The 16105-nt window shown below is 40.1% G+C and overlaps 2 protein-coding genes across 2 annotated transcripts; one reads left to right on the top strand and one right to left on the bottom strand.

Annotated features, from left to right (window-relative positions):
• Positions 1-1116: 1116 nt before the first annotated feature.
• K441DRAFT_596716 (uncharacterized protein) lies at positions 1117-1272 on the top strand (the record flags this gene model as incomplete). Its single annotated transcript, XM_067645036.1, has 1 exon — positions 1117-1272. A coding segment is annotated over one exon (156 nt), but the record flags the coding sequence as incomplete, so codon positions are not given.
• A 12521-nt stretch (positions 1273-13793) lies between these two features.
• On the bottom strand, positions 13794-14135 carry K441DRAFT_596654 (uncharacterized protein; the record flags this gene model as incomplete). Its single annotated transcript, XM_067645034.1, has 2 exons — positions 13794-13876; positions 14069-14135. Coding segments are annotated over 2 exons (150 nt in total), but the record flags the coding sequence as incomplete, so codon positions are not given.
• Positions 14136-16105: the final 1970 nt, after the last annotated feature.

The raw sequence follows: 16105 nt of genomic DNA, 5'->3' as shown, positions 1-16105 counted from the left end.
TAGCACGAGTGAGTTAGATCCAGGGGCACGAAATACATGTAGTATCGTATGCTCGTTTGGATAATGGTGACTGTCGATTCTATTGAGGTAGACTACGTGGTCTATATACTGACGCGCCTCCCCCCTAATTAGTCAGCACGTAGGTGGTTGGTGCACCGAACGCGTAAATACGCGTTCGTACACCAGGTGCTGTAATTATACACCTTTCTTTAAGTATCCTATTATTATCTGTTAATTAATTAACTATTTCCTATAGCTATCTAATGGTAACTAGCTAAGAGTAAGTATTTGCTATACTAGTGTTGTTACTTAATCCTAATATAATCGCTACCGTTGACGCTATTATGGCTGCTGCTTTTAGTGGTATATTGTTTAACTTTATTAATACTATAACCTTAGTAGTAAATATATAACGAAGCCTTATAGGAAATACTACGGTGGACTTATTAATAGGCTAGGTATATAGGTAAACAGGAAGTTAATAACGTAATAATAACTAGTGGAGTGGTTGCCTAATAGATTAACTCTAATTATATTTTAAGATTTACTATAAAAAAGAGAAACTATCTATAGAGACCGTATGTCCTTAAATATATAACTCCTCTCTATAGTAAAGGGTTTAGTACGTTGGTACGTTAGTACGTCGGTATATCGCGTTTTTACATTCCTACGTTCCTACGTTCTAAACTTGTAACGTAACTGGCCACGTAACTTAGCTACCCCTTATCCCATAGCTTAATCGGTTCTAGCGCCTCCTATACTATCTTAACTAACCTATTTATGTCCCTTCTTAGTAGATGCACTACTACTAATATAAGGTCCGTAACAATAGGCAGATAATTCTACTATTTATTATTTTTAAAGGGAAGCAGTATATAGATTTACTATAGGAAACAGCAGAGGAAGCTATAGGCGAGTGCTTAATTAAAATAATGGAGAATAGCTAGTCAAATAAAGAAATAGGCCTTAAGTAGCTTTAACATTTTAAGCGTTATACTCAACGAATAGAGGCATAAAAGGCCTCTAAATTTTAAATACTATAGCCACCAATTACTTATTATAGATAGGCACAGCTCTTACACTAATATTAAGTTTATAGAGTTCTACTAAAAGCATAAGATTATTCCTATATATCTTCCATCTTACTTAACCCACTTCCTACAGCCTCTAGATCTTATTGTTTTTTCGGTAGTTAAGCGCCTATGTCTAGCTAAGGTCAATAAATACGCAGCTTACAGCGTTACTAGTATTAATAGAGACTACTTTCTATAGATTCTAGGTAAGATTAGGCCTTAAATATATATACCTAAACTAATTAACAGTACATTTAAAGCTGCAGGCCTTCTCCCTTTTAACACTAATTAGGTCCTCCGGCGCCTTATAAGCTAACCTTCCTTTACGCCATTATATACACCTTAGTCTACAAACAAACTAACGCTTTTATCCTTACCTCTATATCTAAAGACTCTAAAAAGCCACTCTAATTAAGCTTAGTACAGCCATACAATCCGTTATTTAGATACTACTCCTAAAGAAATTAATGTAGTTATTAGGAAGCTTATAAGCCATATAGATTTAATAGATAAAGGCATAAAAATACTCCGGCTAGAAAATACAGAGCTTTGCAATAGCGCTATAGATAGGAGAGCTAAGAAGAAAAAGAAACGGGTAGTGCTTTTAACTAAATCGGTCCTTACTACCGAATTAGCTAAGGCACTTATTAACGCTAGGGAGGCTGCAGAGGAGGCTAAGCAGAGGACTAAGAATACTAGAGAGCAGCTTAGAAAGGAGAGAAAAGAGATAGCTATAATTACTAAGGTATAAGTTTAAAAAAGGAAGAAGGCTTAGGCTACTACTATAAAGTTTAAAGCAGTTGCAGATTAATATAAAAGGGACTTAGGGGGGGCAAATTAGGCAGCAAAAAGAGCGTAAAAGGCGTTAGTAGCTATAGGCAATATAGTAAAAAAAAAGAAGATTATAGAAGCTTATATGGTAGCTAGCTAAGTAATAAAGGAGGTTAAGCTTAAAGCAGAAGCCTTAGCAATACTATAGGAATAATAGGAGAAATCCTGCGAAGCAGCTATAGAGGCTATAGCTCGCTCTAAGGCTCTATAAGGCATTACAAAAAAGGCAAAGAAGGCCTCTTAGCAGTCTATATAGATAGATAAGGACGTGGATAATAAGGAAATGGATAATAAGAAAGTGGATAATAAGGAAGTAGACGACAAGGAAGTAGACGATAAAGTGTTAGATAAAAGTAAGGATAGAGAATATTAATATAGGCAATATCACAGTATTAATTGAGTAGCAGTTAGTACTAAAAACACCAAAAAATATTAATATAGAGCCTCTATTATATAGAAATAAGGCTTTATAAAACCTTAACGGTGTAATACCAAGCAATGCATTTTACTAGTATTTTGCCTACAATCAGGCATTTGGCAGTATTTTGGTGTTCGTGAGCCTGATTAGGAAGGCGGTAGTAGCTGACCGTCATAACTATATCGCCGTCATAAACCTATTACCTACGTTAAGCCCTAGATAAAAGTGAGTTTGCTCGGGTCCAAATCTGGCTCCCTATCTTTCTGCCTAAAAGTGGATGATTTTAGGACCTATTAGTGGGACTTATTCAAATTTCGAAGAATAACGATCTTAGATCTACTGGATTGAATCCCACTCACTAAGCAGAGCTGAGTAGGAGGTGCTCTTAAATAATGTAGTAGGAAAAACGACATAACTTCCAGGAGCACCTGACCGTACAAAAGCCTTGAGTTTTGTTATAACTATAAACTCTATCTTATAAAACACAAAATTAAAGGATAGAGTGTATGCAAACCTAGGGGTGTGTATAAACTCAAAAGTGTGTATAAACCTAGGAATGTGTGCTAGGTGATGCGTTAAATGATCCCTATTAAGGGTATGTTCGGTTGCAAATTGCCTCCAGATCAGAATTGTCTTGATCCGTGCATCCTTTGGCGTCAATTAGTAAGGTACTAGTGGCGTCTAATTTNATGGCTTCGTTTGATCTGTAATTGAGTCAATTGTTCGGTAAGGCTCCAGAAGAGGCTCCAGAAGAGGCTCCAAATCATTAATNAATTTTTAAGCCCACCTTTGAGCCCACCTTTGAGCCCACCTTTGCGCCCACCTCTACCCTCAGGCCTCTATCGCGACTTCCTCNCTTNGTGTCGTAATANAATGGAGTCTNCTACTCGTGCCAATCGTCAATCAAGCCGATTAAGGCCCTCTACCCTGTCACCCATATCACGCCCGGGTCGCCGCGCATGCGCAGGAAGACTCTAATTACGAGAATAAGAAGGACGTCATATATAACGGATAGGTGCTATGTGAGGATCGTGTACGTAGGTGGAGTCGCCATATTTGACAAAGGCGTCGTCGCGTAGAGCTCCAGATTGATTCTGAATCTGGAGATAGAGGTCAAGGCCTCCAGAATATTCTGGTGCCAAGAGCTCCAGAACAACTACCTTATACGGTGAAGTGTGCAAATTTAACGCGACTGCCGATCTGGAGGAGCTCCAGATTGAAAAGTCGTCAGAATCACCGAACGATCGCGTCAGATTCAGATTTGACCTCCAGATCAGATTGATTCTGGAGCCTCCAGATTGATTCTGGAGTTGCAACCGAACATTACCTCAGAAGCTCAGACCAAGAAATCGATTGTGCGGATATAGGAATATCCGCACCGTCCGCTAGGCTGATTTAGGACGGCAATCGTTTTCTTGGTCTGAGAGACTTTGGCGAGATTCGTAGGAAAACCTAAACAGGTTTATATGAAAACCTCATCAACTTTAACGAAATTGATCTACCCCCTATAACACCTATCAATATAAAAACTACACAAATTATAGAGAAAAGCCTACCTTATAAGGTTATGAGATCTTTAGCTCCTTATACGCGCGCGACGTTAAGAGGAATTCGTCGCCGTAAGAACGCCCCAATTCACCTCTGCACCGCCGAGCCGCTCGTAAACACCGGTGCTGAACGCTTACCCCGACGCCCACCCCCACCGCCCGCCAGCCCTCTGCGTAGAGCTGTGGGAGCTTTGCGAGAGCTCTGCGGAACGAAGCTCAGGGAGAGACCTGCACGGAGCTCTGCACGGAGCTCTGCACGGAGCTCTACCAAAGCTCTGCAAAAGCTCTGCACGAGGCTCCGCACGAAGCTCCGCCCGAAGCTCCGCACGAAGCTCTGCTCGAAGCTCTGCTCGAAGCCCTGCTCGAAGCTCTGCTCGAAGCCCTGCTCGAAGCTCTGCTCGAAGCCCTGCTCGAAGCTCTGCTCGAAGCTCTGCTCGAAGCCCTGCTCGAAGCTCTGCTTGAAGCTCTGCTCGAAGCTCTGCTTGAAGCTCTGCTCGAATCTCTGCACGAAGCTCTGCACGAGGCTCTGTAAAAGCTCTACTAACACGCAGCACTAATATACTAGGAAGGTTCTACAATTGCCCGTACGAACGCCCGTCTCTATAAACGTCTCTGCAATCGATCGCCCGTACGAACGTCTGCACGTCTGCACATCTACACGTCTGCACGCTTGCATGTGGCTCTGCACGAGGCTCTGCACAAAGCTCTGCACGAAGCTCTGCACGAAGCTCTGCACAAAGCTCTGCACGAAGCTCTACTAAAGCTCTGCACGAAGCTCTACTAAGGCTCTGCACAAGGCTCTGCTCAAAGCTTACCCCTAGTAGTAGTAGAGGCACTCCGGGCCAAGGGAGGATATTTTCAAGAAAGGACCCAACTATAGCACCTACTAAATGGTGCAATGGCTTTGAGTAGTAGATGTCTATATATCTGTATAGTTTTATCTATATTAGCAGACTATTCAATAAGATATAATATATGCTTATGCTTTTAACAACGCGTTTTTTAACTTTGACGAAATTAATGTCAGGACTGAGCAATAGCCGTATTATAAAATTTGTACTATTTAGAAGCCCTAGGTCTTAAAAATATTGTATTAACTTTTGGTAATAATAACGCGTTATGTGAATGAATGNATTAGATATCCGCAATATCCNTTTTNNGGATTTTGCTTATGCTTTTAACAAAACTCGCCAAANCCTCTCAGACGTGATTTTGCAATTCGGAAGACGGCGTAGGTTATTCCGATGCTAGCTAAAAAATCGCGTCTGAGCTCGCTGAGGTAAAACCGAACATACCCTAAGATTACCTTAGTAAGCTTAGACGCATAGAATTAATTAGCGGACATATGTATATCCGCAAGCGGATATCGCTAACCTTTTTTATTAAAAAGTTAATTCTATAGTATAAGAGGCCCGGCTGATCGTCGGTTAGCCGAAAAATTACATATTTAGCGAGCCACCTAGGTCAGATTTGAGATCTCTATAGCGCCACCAGCGCTAAGCTAAGGAGATTCGCGTATTTAGGGCCACCTACTGATTGACCCCGACCGTAGGGTAATTAGGGGCATTAGGGCCTAAGTATATATAAAAAAGTCCTCCCTGCCTAATCCTTAATCGCGGTAGCACGTTTGCTATTATACCTACTATATAAGATGGCGCTAACCAACCGCGTAGAGATTAATATCGCTAATAATGCCGAATTATGCGCTAACGCGCAGTATGTCCTTGCCCTTACGCGTGCCGCAAGGCCTAAGAATATGTCTTTAACGTACGATCCAAAGCAGAAGGAGTTTAAGGTAATACCCCCCCTCTCCTAAAAGTATTGCGGCCCGCGACTAACGCGTTATTTAGCCCTAGGCCTTCTGTAAACGGAAGCAGTACTATAACAGCGATACTATTACGGAGGATAAGCTACTTCTCTTCCTCGTTAAGGAGGTTGTAAGCCAGCCCTTAAAAGGGAAGAGCTGTAAAGCTAATATTAACGTACCCTAAGAGGAGACGCGGCTCTTATAGCGGTTAGTTTACGGCTATATTACCGCTCTAACGGACCTCTATTAGATGTAGAAAGCTATAGAAATAAACAGCCACCTGTCTCTATAGGAGGATAGCGTTAAGGAGTACCTAAAGACGCTATAGCGGAGGGACGCGTAGTGTAAGAAAAAGTAGTTCGCCAATAAGGGTAGAGATATCCTCCTTAATGGCTATACTGAGGACGAGTTCTAGAGCGTCTGCCGTAAGCTCTAGGCTAGGGGCGCCATCTTATCCCTAGAGTGCTACTTCCACACACTTGTTAATATCCTACTAGGCCACTATATACTTACCTACGGCGGCGATAGACGCTCCGCTAAAATCTTAAATATATTTACCTTTAAGTTTAAGGGTAAAGGCCCTACGCGCTATATGTCACAGCGACTTAGTCAATCGAGGCACGAGCGCCGTTTAGAACGTATGCAAGCCTGTACAATTGGAATGTCTATGGACCCGGATATCAAGATAAGGAGCAGAAGAAGGTCGTGGAAAGAACACGTCTATATACATGGAGCCAAGACGTAAGCGAACCCCCCTGACTAGGCCCTATCCAGGTTACGCGCGTCAGTGCCGTAACATTACCCCCCCCTTCAAAAAAGCTTGCCCTTAAGCTTTATCCCTAGGTGCTTGTCTTCTACCTCTTGTACAGTTGTAGTTATTTGCTGCAGGTGGGGCAGCAGTAGTCGATGAGATGCTGCAGGCAGAGCAGCGAGGGTCGATCGTAGTGCTGCGGGCGTAGCAGCAGAAGTCAATTGTGGTACTNCAGGCAGGAGCAGTAGTNGTCNAATTAAGGTTTAGCTGCAGGNAGGAGCAGCTGTGTTCGGGTAGTAGTACGGTACTAGCGGCGGTAACGATAGTGGTCGAGCNCAGAGCTCGTCTATCGGTTGTCNTNTGATAGCAGGTCGAACGTAGAGCTCGGGCTATCGATTGGTCGAGTGATCGTAGGCATAGAGGCACGATCATTGTCTCGTCGACTGTGGCAGGGCAGTACAGTCGTTTGTTGTAGCAGTACGATGCAAGCGGAAGTCGTGGATCGCAGGCGTAACGGCACGATCGTACGGTCAATGGGACTGTAGGCGTATCGGCACAGTTGTAGTCAGGTCGTAGTAGTAGGCGTATCGGCGCTACTGTTGTCGAGTATATGGATCGTATGCATATCGGCACGATCGGTAGTCAATAGCAGAGTAATGCCAACGTTGATAGTCCTAGTAATTTCGTTCCTCGCAGCTCGTATAACTCAGTATCAGTCGGGGTCGTTCTTCGCAGCCAGTGTATAGCACTAGTCTCAGTATCAACCGATTTCGTTCCTCATAGTATACGTAGCTCAGTATCTATCAAAAAGGACTATTTAGGTAGCAGTACGGTGCAAGCGTCCGATAGAGAGACGTACGGTCGGTTGAAGGGTCGTCGTTCGATCGATCGATTGGTCGGTAGGTGTAAGAGTATGCAGCATAAAGACTGCATATAGGGAAATTTTGCTAGGCGAGAACTTCAAAATTCTAAGTCGTTTTGCGAGGCGTCTTGGTCACGTCTGCGTACACAAGGTACCACCATAGTAGGACTTAGCGAAAATCGCGAAAATCAAAGTTCCCTATATGCAGTTTTTATGCTGCATACTCTTACGCGTTCGGTTGACAGATATACGCGTTGCTCGGTTAGTCGACGAGATCGTACGGTCGGAAAGAGGGTTACCGCTCGGCACGTGCTTCCCCATAGCATAGGCGGCCGTTAGGTAGAGAGAAGAGAAAAAAAAGAATTAAACATGAGCATGAGGGTGCCTGCACGGTGTAGGGATTCCATACCCAGCCACCACAGGACTTCGCACGATCCTTGCTTTGTCTCAGAGTATGCATCTCCTGCCTTCTTTGTTATAGAAGTTAGGCTCTCCTTCCTTTCTTTGCCTGCTAGTATATAGGGCTCCGTCACCCATTAACTACCCTAGGCCACAGGGCTTCTTTGACCTGGGATACAACAGCCTGCGATCGGTTGAGGGATCTTGATATAATGTCACAGCGACTCAGTTAATTAAGGCACGAGCGCCGTTTAGAACGTATGCAAGCCTGTACAATTGGAATGTCTATGGACCCGGATATCAAGATGAGGAGCAGAAGAAGNTCGTGGAAAGGACACGTCTATATACATGGAGCCAAGACGTAAGCGAACCCCCCTGACTAGGCCCTATCTAGGTTACGCGCGTCAGTGCCGTAACACTATATACCCTTAATATTTACTATACGCGTAGGTAAGTAGAACTAGTATGGCCGCCTTAAGACTATTAGGGCCCTATAAAATAGGAAGCCACTTATTTATATACTTAGCGGGCTAGCTTTCTATCTTTTATACTACTAGGATTTAATACAGAGCCGTTCCCGGACTTTAGTAGGCGCTTAGTATAGTATAATATACGCCTAATTAAGAGCGGTAGGGACCGCGAGGCGGCCCTCTTATATAACTTGTAGTAAGATTAGGTCGTAAAGGCCTTCTAGTACGTTAGCGTCTTCTTAGAGAAGAAGACGCATATTAGGCAGAGCGCTAGCGCTAAGACGGCGGAGCTAAAGGGGGTTAGTAAGGACTAGATTTGGCGTACTAGGAGGTGAAACTAAGAGTAGATAATAGGCTGTTACTTAAACTCTTTCCCGCAAGAGTTTATAAGGTTAATAGTAGAATACCCCTTATAAATAGGCTGCTTTAAAATCCGCCGTATGGGTATTATACCGCCTAATATACTGCTATTAATAATATAGCCCAAACTAGATAAATAGAAGGGCCGCTTTAGCCCGTAGCTATACTAGATTAATAACCTTACCGCTATAGGGGTTATAAACCTTCTCTTTTACCTCCGTGAGGTCATTCTATAGGACTTAGTAACCCTCTATAAGATATTCCCAAGCTATCCAGTATAGAGCTACCCTATTTTTTAGTATAAGGCGTATAAGGCCTTTATGCAGAATCTAGAGCCCTACTTATAGGAAAAGGAGGGGAGCCTAAATTAGCTGTTAATTCTCTATTAAGCTATACTACTCCTTACTAACTAACTAAAGGCTTTACGCGCTAAATATAAGCAGATAGCCAGCGAGGTTAAGGGCTTATTAGACTATTTAGATAAGTCCTAGCGGGCCTAATCTTTATAGCTTTAATTACTAACGTCCGGAGGCCTTATATTTTAACTAAAAGCCCCTTTAGCTATAGCTATAGCTACGGCTGCGGTATGGCCTTAGGGCCGGTCTACTAACCCCCCACATCCGCCTATAGAAGCGGCCCCTTTAGCTTTATCTATTATAGGATCTAGCAGATATACGTCCGCCCAGGTAAGCGCTATAGGCTCTCCTTTCCGTATAGCTTCGCTACCGCCGCCGCCGCCACCGCAGCTATAGCCGTAGCTATAGCTATAGCAGCAGCCGTAGTCCTAGCTAGAGCCTAGGTCTAGGTCTCTACCTATATACTATATAAGCCGCGCGGTAAACTCTATATAGGCCCTTTAGCGTAAGTGGACTAAAGGGCTAAGAGGTAATCCTTTTATAGTAGCGCTAAATTCTAAATAGAGTAGTAAATAGCGGGCTAGCTAGTAAAAGGAGGTTTAATAGTACTCTCTACAGCTTAAGGTTATTAAGGAGATTAAGCGGGTTATATAGGTCTAGAAGGTTAGCAAGGAAGCGGCTATATAGTAGGTTAATCTACGGTAGGAGTAAATACAATACTCGCTAGATTAGCTTTATAAACGGCTTTAAGCGGGTAAAAAAGCTTTAAAATAGTTATATATATAACTTCTAATAAGATACTAAGAGGTTTTTTATTAAAACCTTTATCTATAGCCCCCTAGGGGCTTATTTTAGTGCCGTATAAGTTTAATAGGGTGCTTTAGGGTGCTTATATAATAGCGGCGCGCAACTTAAAACGCGAATATCTTTATTAACCTATAGCCAATTCTTACCATTCTAGTGCGAGTAGAAAACTCTTAGCAGGCTCTACGCATAGCGCTCGACGGGTGTTAAGAGCGCGGTGTCGCTGGCGATTAAAAATTAACTGTGGATATAGGGTAACATCCATAGTTGCTGAACGCACGGGCCTCCTCGCCTGCGTAATCGTGACTCAGCCGCTAAATCAGCCATATAAACGTAACTATGGATATACTATTGGTCTAAGGGACTTTTCCAGGACTTTGTTAAGTGACGCGACTTAATTTATATATAGGGCAGTTACCTTCTTTAACGAAATTGATCTACACCCCTATAGCAGCTATCATCTCAGAAATACCATCAAATTAATCCGCAGAAGCAGCTCTATAATCGATAAGTATATCTACTCCGTACGCCTCCACGATATCTAGTAGAAAGCGCCGCCGAATAGGCGATTCGCCTACTCAGACGAAGCTCTACACGAAGCTCTATATACGGAGGCTCTACACAACGGCTCTACGTATAACGGTTCTGCGTACGACGGCTCTACTATAAAGGCTCTATATAAAAGCTTTGTGCAGAGCTTCGTGTAGAGCTTCGTGCAGAGCCTCTATACGCAGAGCTTTGTGTAGAGCCTCCGTACGCAGAGCTTCGTATTAAGCTTTTATACGCGGAGCCTCTATACAGCTGTTACGAAGTAAGTATAAGCGGCGATAATATGTAGCAAGGTAGATATTATTAAGCTATATATATAAACTATATAAGGAGTTAAGACGTTGCGTAAGGAAAGAAGGTAGGAAAATGCGAAGAAAGGGTATATATTGTTAACTTAGTTGCTTAGTTAATACGTATATAGGGCAGAATAGGGTTTAGGTTATAGTCCTAGCAGAACTTAGCAGAATTTAGTAGAACTTAGTAGAATATAGCAGAATACCGTAGATTGCCGTTAGATTACTATTTTACGGTTAGTCTCTAATTACTAAGTTGGTGGAAATAGGTAAATGTGTGTAAGGTATTACGAGGGTATCCCGTAATAGTACCCCCCCTTTAAACTCGAGCTTCTATAAGATAGGGCTATAGTAGTTCTAAATAGAGTTTATAAAAGTCTTCTACGGCTTATATAAGTCCTATAGAGTTAACGGGTTCCTATAAGGGCTTAGTAAAGCCTCTTTATTTTATAAGATATATATATTAGCGTTTCCGTTTATTATACTTAATATTATTAATTCTTTTAATAAAGTACTTGTTTTTACCATCCACTTTAATTAGTAGGGGAGGGTCTTATATCTATTTAGGTAGGGCGTCTAATATAGGGGCAGTAGAGTAGAGGACTGACGTATAAAATACGGGGTAGATTTTAACCGTATTAGGGAGTTTTAGTTAGTAGGCGTAAGAGGAAACAATCTTCTTAATCTTATAAGGGCCAGCGTTTTTCTAATTAAGTTTCTTAGCAGGTTATTTTATGTTTAGGTTTCTTATATCTAGCTAGATAAAGTTACTAATCTAATAGGCCAGTGCTAGGGTTTATTTCTTATTCGCTGCGGCTTTATAGACAAATTAGGCCTATATTATTTTGTTAATAAGGAATCGTTATAGTTCCTCTATCTTTTTTATAAATTTATTTACTTTTATAACTTATAAGGCGTAATAAGCGGGGCGAGGAATATTACTAAAAGGTTTAAAACCTATTTGTGGGTGCTAGCCGTAATTAACTAGGAACGGGGAGACCTTTATAGTTTCTAAGACGGAATTATTTACAGTAAACTTAGCGAATATAAGCTAGTTAATCTAGTTATCTTATAAATATAACGTGTATATCCAAATATACTATTCTATTATAGCGTTTATATATTCTATTTAACCGTCTATATCTAGGTAATATATAGTGGACAGTAGTACTTTAATGCGGAGTTAGGTAGTTAGTTCTTTCTAAAATATAAAGATAAACTAGCTGCCTTTATTAAAGATAATTATTTTAGGGAGTCTATAGAGTTTTTATACGTAATCTAAGAATAGTTAGGCAATAGTAGACGTTAATATGTTAGGGCAGGCGATTAAGTGCCTTATCTTAGATAGTTGGTCTACAACTACTATAATGTTTGTATAGCCTTTACTTATAAGGAGGTTAACAATAAAGTTAATTAAGATATCCTTTTATCTTCGGTCCGGAACAGGTAGTGGCTTTAGGAGGCCGTTATATATCTTATATAAAGCTTTAGCTTGTCGGCAAATATAGCAGCTAGCGACGTACCTTTATATTATATTATACATATTCAGCTGATATTATTCTTATTAAAGCAGTTTTAGGGTTTTTCCTCGGCCTAGGTGGCCGGCTACTAGTAGATTGTATATATGTTTAAGGAGCTTAAGCTTAAGTTTGTTATAGTTAGGTATAACTAGGCGGTTCTAGTAATATAAGCGGTTTCTATAGGCTTTATATTTACTTAGAGAAATCTTTTTAGAACGTCTAATGCTATTATATATTAGCTTAAGCGTCTCTTAGATAAACTCGTTATTTAGGTATTCGTTAACTATAATCTATTTAATTAATTAATTAATTATTTTAAGGACGTATACTGTAAGGTCCTTAGTAGGAGGGTTAAATAGTTTAGGGCGAAGCAGGGTCTAATTTTAGTAAGAGCGCGCTTCTTTTAGGGCTGGCGCGTCTTATAAGTGTTAGGTTAGGGTGTTAGGCTTCTAACCTTAAACGCCTAGGCGGTATGTAATTAAGAATTGGAAACAAGATAGATATTCTAACTAGCGGGCCTAATAATAACTTAGCTGTTTTATAGTTATAAAGTACTATAGGTTCTTATAGTCGCTAAGGACCTTAATTAAAAATCTAGCGCCTTTTAGTTTAAGTCGCTATTGTTTAAAACATCTAATAATAGCTGCTAATTCCTTATTGTAGATCTCGTAGTTATATTTGGCTAGGCTTAGTTGTTTTAAGAAGTATACTACGGGGTATAATGCTCCATCCTTGTTATATTAAGATAGGATACTGTATAATTACAGCACCTGCTGTACCAACCGCGTGCTTACGCGTTCGGTACACCAGGTACGCGTTTACGCGTTCAGTGCACCAACCACTCGCTTACGCGTCTGGTGCACTTATGAAGCACTGACTAATTAGGGGGAGGTGCATTAGTATATAGACCACGTAGTCTGCTTTATACAATCGACAGTCACCACCGTCTAAAAGAGCATACGATACTATACGTATTTCGTGCCCCTAGACACGACTCGCCTGTACCATTAAGTTGGTATAAACAGATACCTTTAGTGATATAGTTAGATAAGTTAGCTTCTATAACACTTATTTAGTTTAGATTAAAGTATTAGAGTATGGGCACAGTAGTAAATATAACCTTTAGATAGGCAAAGGCCTTCTTACATTCCTTATTAAAGATAAAGACTTTATCCTTTTAGGTTAGAGCTATAAGGGGTAAAACTAGGGCGGAGAAGTTATTAATAAACCGTTAGTAGAAATTAGCAAATCCTATAAAGGCTCTTACGTCCTTAATATTCTTAGGTTCTTGCCAGTTTATAATTACTTTAACTTTCTTTAGGTCTATTTATATACCGTTTATAAAAATAAGGAGTTTAAGGTATAGAACTTCCGTTTTATAGAACTCGCATTTATCTACGTCTAATTATAAACTAGCTCCGTATAGGGCTTATAGAATAAGGTTAACGTATTTCCGATATTTAGTTAGGTTATTACTATATATTAGGATGTCGTTAATATAAGCAGTGCAGAAGATGTTTAGGTAAGGGCGTAGGGTGTTATTTATATAATGTTAAAACGAGCTTAGAGCGTTTATAAGGCTAAAGGGTATTACTAAGTATTTAAATAGTCTATATCGGGTATAAAATGCAGTAAGCCATTTGTCCCCTTTTATAATGCGGAGACGGTTAAATATAGAGATAATATTGAGCTTCGTGTAGTAACGAGCCTTACTTAGTCGGTTTAGTATCTCTTATATTAACGGGATTAGATATTAGTTCTTAACGGTAATGGCGTTAAGAGCTTGGTAGTCTATATAGAAGCTTAGACCGCCGCCAGGTTTCTTAACGAAGATCACTAGTACAGCTATAGGTGTAACGGCGCTGGGGCACCGCCCCATGCGACGTCTACATGCAGCCTAGTTAGGGGCTCGCTTGGAGACTTGGCTCGTGTATATAGACGTATCCTTTCCTCGACCTTCTTCTGCTCCTTAGCTTAGTATCTTCGTAATACAGCATTCTACAAGCTTCGGTTTAGAGGCATTTGTACGAGCCGTAACAATAGGCGACGAGCTTGCTCTAATAAATCCTTTACTTAGGTTCTCATCTAAATACTTTTATAGCACTTAGAGTTTATTTTAGGATATCCCGTATAAGGGTCTAAATCCAGGCTGCTTTCCTTCTTTAAGTATAATCTTATAGTCGTATAGTCGGTATTCTAGTAGCTTATTAGCTTCCTTTTATAAGAACGCATCTAGGCGATAATAATACTCTATTAGTACCTTTGTGGTAGGGTTAGTATGCTTCTTTAGTACTAAGGCCTTCTTAATATCGGCTATTGTAACAGCGAAGATTATATGCTTAGGTTTCTTAGCAAGTTACGCTAACGGGGTAGCTCTAATTATGCGGATATCTAAGGTGCTAAGCTCGCTTAGATTGCTTATAGTTTCTTACTTAGGTTTAGGTTCGGTATTAAGTACGGAGTTAGTATTAGATTTAGGTTCGGATTCTTTAAGAATCCTTTTTATAGTAGAATACTAGTCCTTCTAGTATTTTTATATATTAAGCTTAAGCTTCTACTTAGCTTGGGGCAGTGTAGTACTTAGGGTCTATTTATAGGATTTAGTGGAATTCTTAGATCCTTAATAGATATTAGTGGAAATCTTATATTAGTAGAATTCGGTAGAATTCCTAGGTTAATAGAATCTAATAAATTCTTTAGGCGCGGAGTAGACATTAGTGGAAATCTTAGGCTAATAGATTTTAGTGGATTTCCTAGATTTTAGTTTAGGGTCAGGACGGTGCGTTATAAGGCACTTCCGCTTGCAACGGGAGGCGGTAAATAAAAGTTTAAGGTTGTTCTAATTAATGGTTACCTTATATAGCTTTATTTAGGGTTATTTAAGGATTACTAGGTAACCTAAGGTAGTAACAAAAAGCTTAATCAGTTCTTTGTAGTTTAGGTATTAGAATCTTAGGTATACTACGTAGGTAATTTAGCCTAAGACCGTGCGTTTACTATTAAATATAAATACGTTAATATGCCGGTTAAGGGGGGTTAGGGTAAAACTATTATCTTACGCAAAGATCTTATTAATAAATCCTATACTATTAGCTCCTATATTAATTAGGACTTAAGTATTAGCCTATTAATTATTCTACTAAAGATAATAGTTAATAGTTATACTACAATTCTAAGAGTTAGAGTTTGTAATATCTAAAGCATTTAATAAGACCCTAAGGCAGAGCCGTCCTGGAAAGCGACCTAACTTTAAAACATGCCTTTTAGTAGCGAGCGGGAAGGGGTTTCTATAGAATATTAGTTATAGCTTCGCCCTTATAAGTAGTGCTTACTAAATATAGGGCTAGAACTAGGTAAAGATTGGGGGCGGTAACCGGAAGATCGATGCGGTAAACGGTTACTAGTATTAGCCATTCGTAAACTGTTTTAGGGCGTAGGTAAGGGAATAAGATAGTATTTAGAGATATAGTCCTTACTTCCGCACTTAAAGTAAAGGCCTAGCTTAATATGTCTTTCTTATTTAGGGGACCCTAGTAGGGCGTACTCTAGGGTTCTAGTATTAATATCTATAGTGTTAGGGTGCTTAGGCTAAGATAACTTAGTAGACGTTTATGGGGCTATTATATTATATTAAGGAGCGTGTTTTGGTGTTAGGCGTAGTATATTATTATACTGTTTATTAATAATATTTACGTAGGCATTAAGGGCTCCTAGTAGGTCTACGCCTATTAGGGAGGTTTTTAGTTTAGGGCTTAGAGATTTAATAAGGCTATTAATTAGTACGGAGTTATTCCAGCCTGTTTCCCTTATATAATGGTTAAATTTAGAGAAATATACTAAGAAACTTTTTGTTCCTTAAGCTATATAGTTTATCTTTCTTTAGGTAGTAGCTTAGCGGTTTAGGTTACCGTATAAGGCTTTAAGAAGTATAACTAGGCTTTATACTAAGGTTAGCTAAAGAGGTTTAATAAGGTCGGCTGCCTCTCCTTCTAATTAACTTAAGGCGTAATAGAGTTGGTTGGCTTTAGTTAGGTAACGGTCAGCATTATTAGTTAGCTTATTTTT

This window comes from Cenococcum geophilum, assembly GCF_001692895.1.
Source record: "Cenococcum geophilum 1.58 unplaced genomic scaffold K441scaffold_101, whole genome shotgun sequence".
Classification (NCBI taxonomy): domain Eukaryota; kingdom Fungi; phylum Ascomycota; class Dothideomycetes; order Gloniales; family Gloniaceae; genus Cenococcum; species Cenococcum geophilum.
This window is presented reverse-complemented; position numbering and strand designations above follow the sequence as displayed.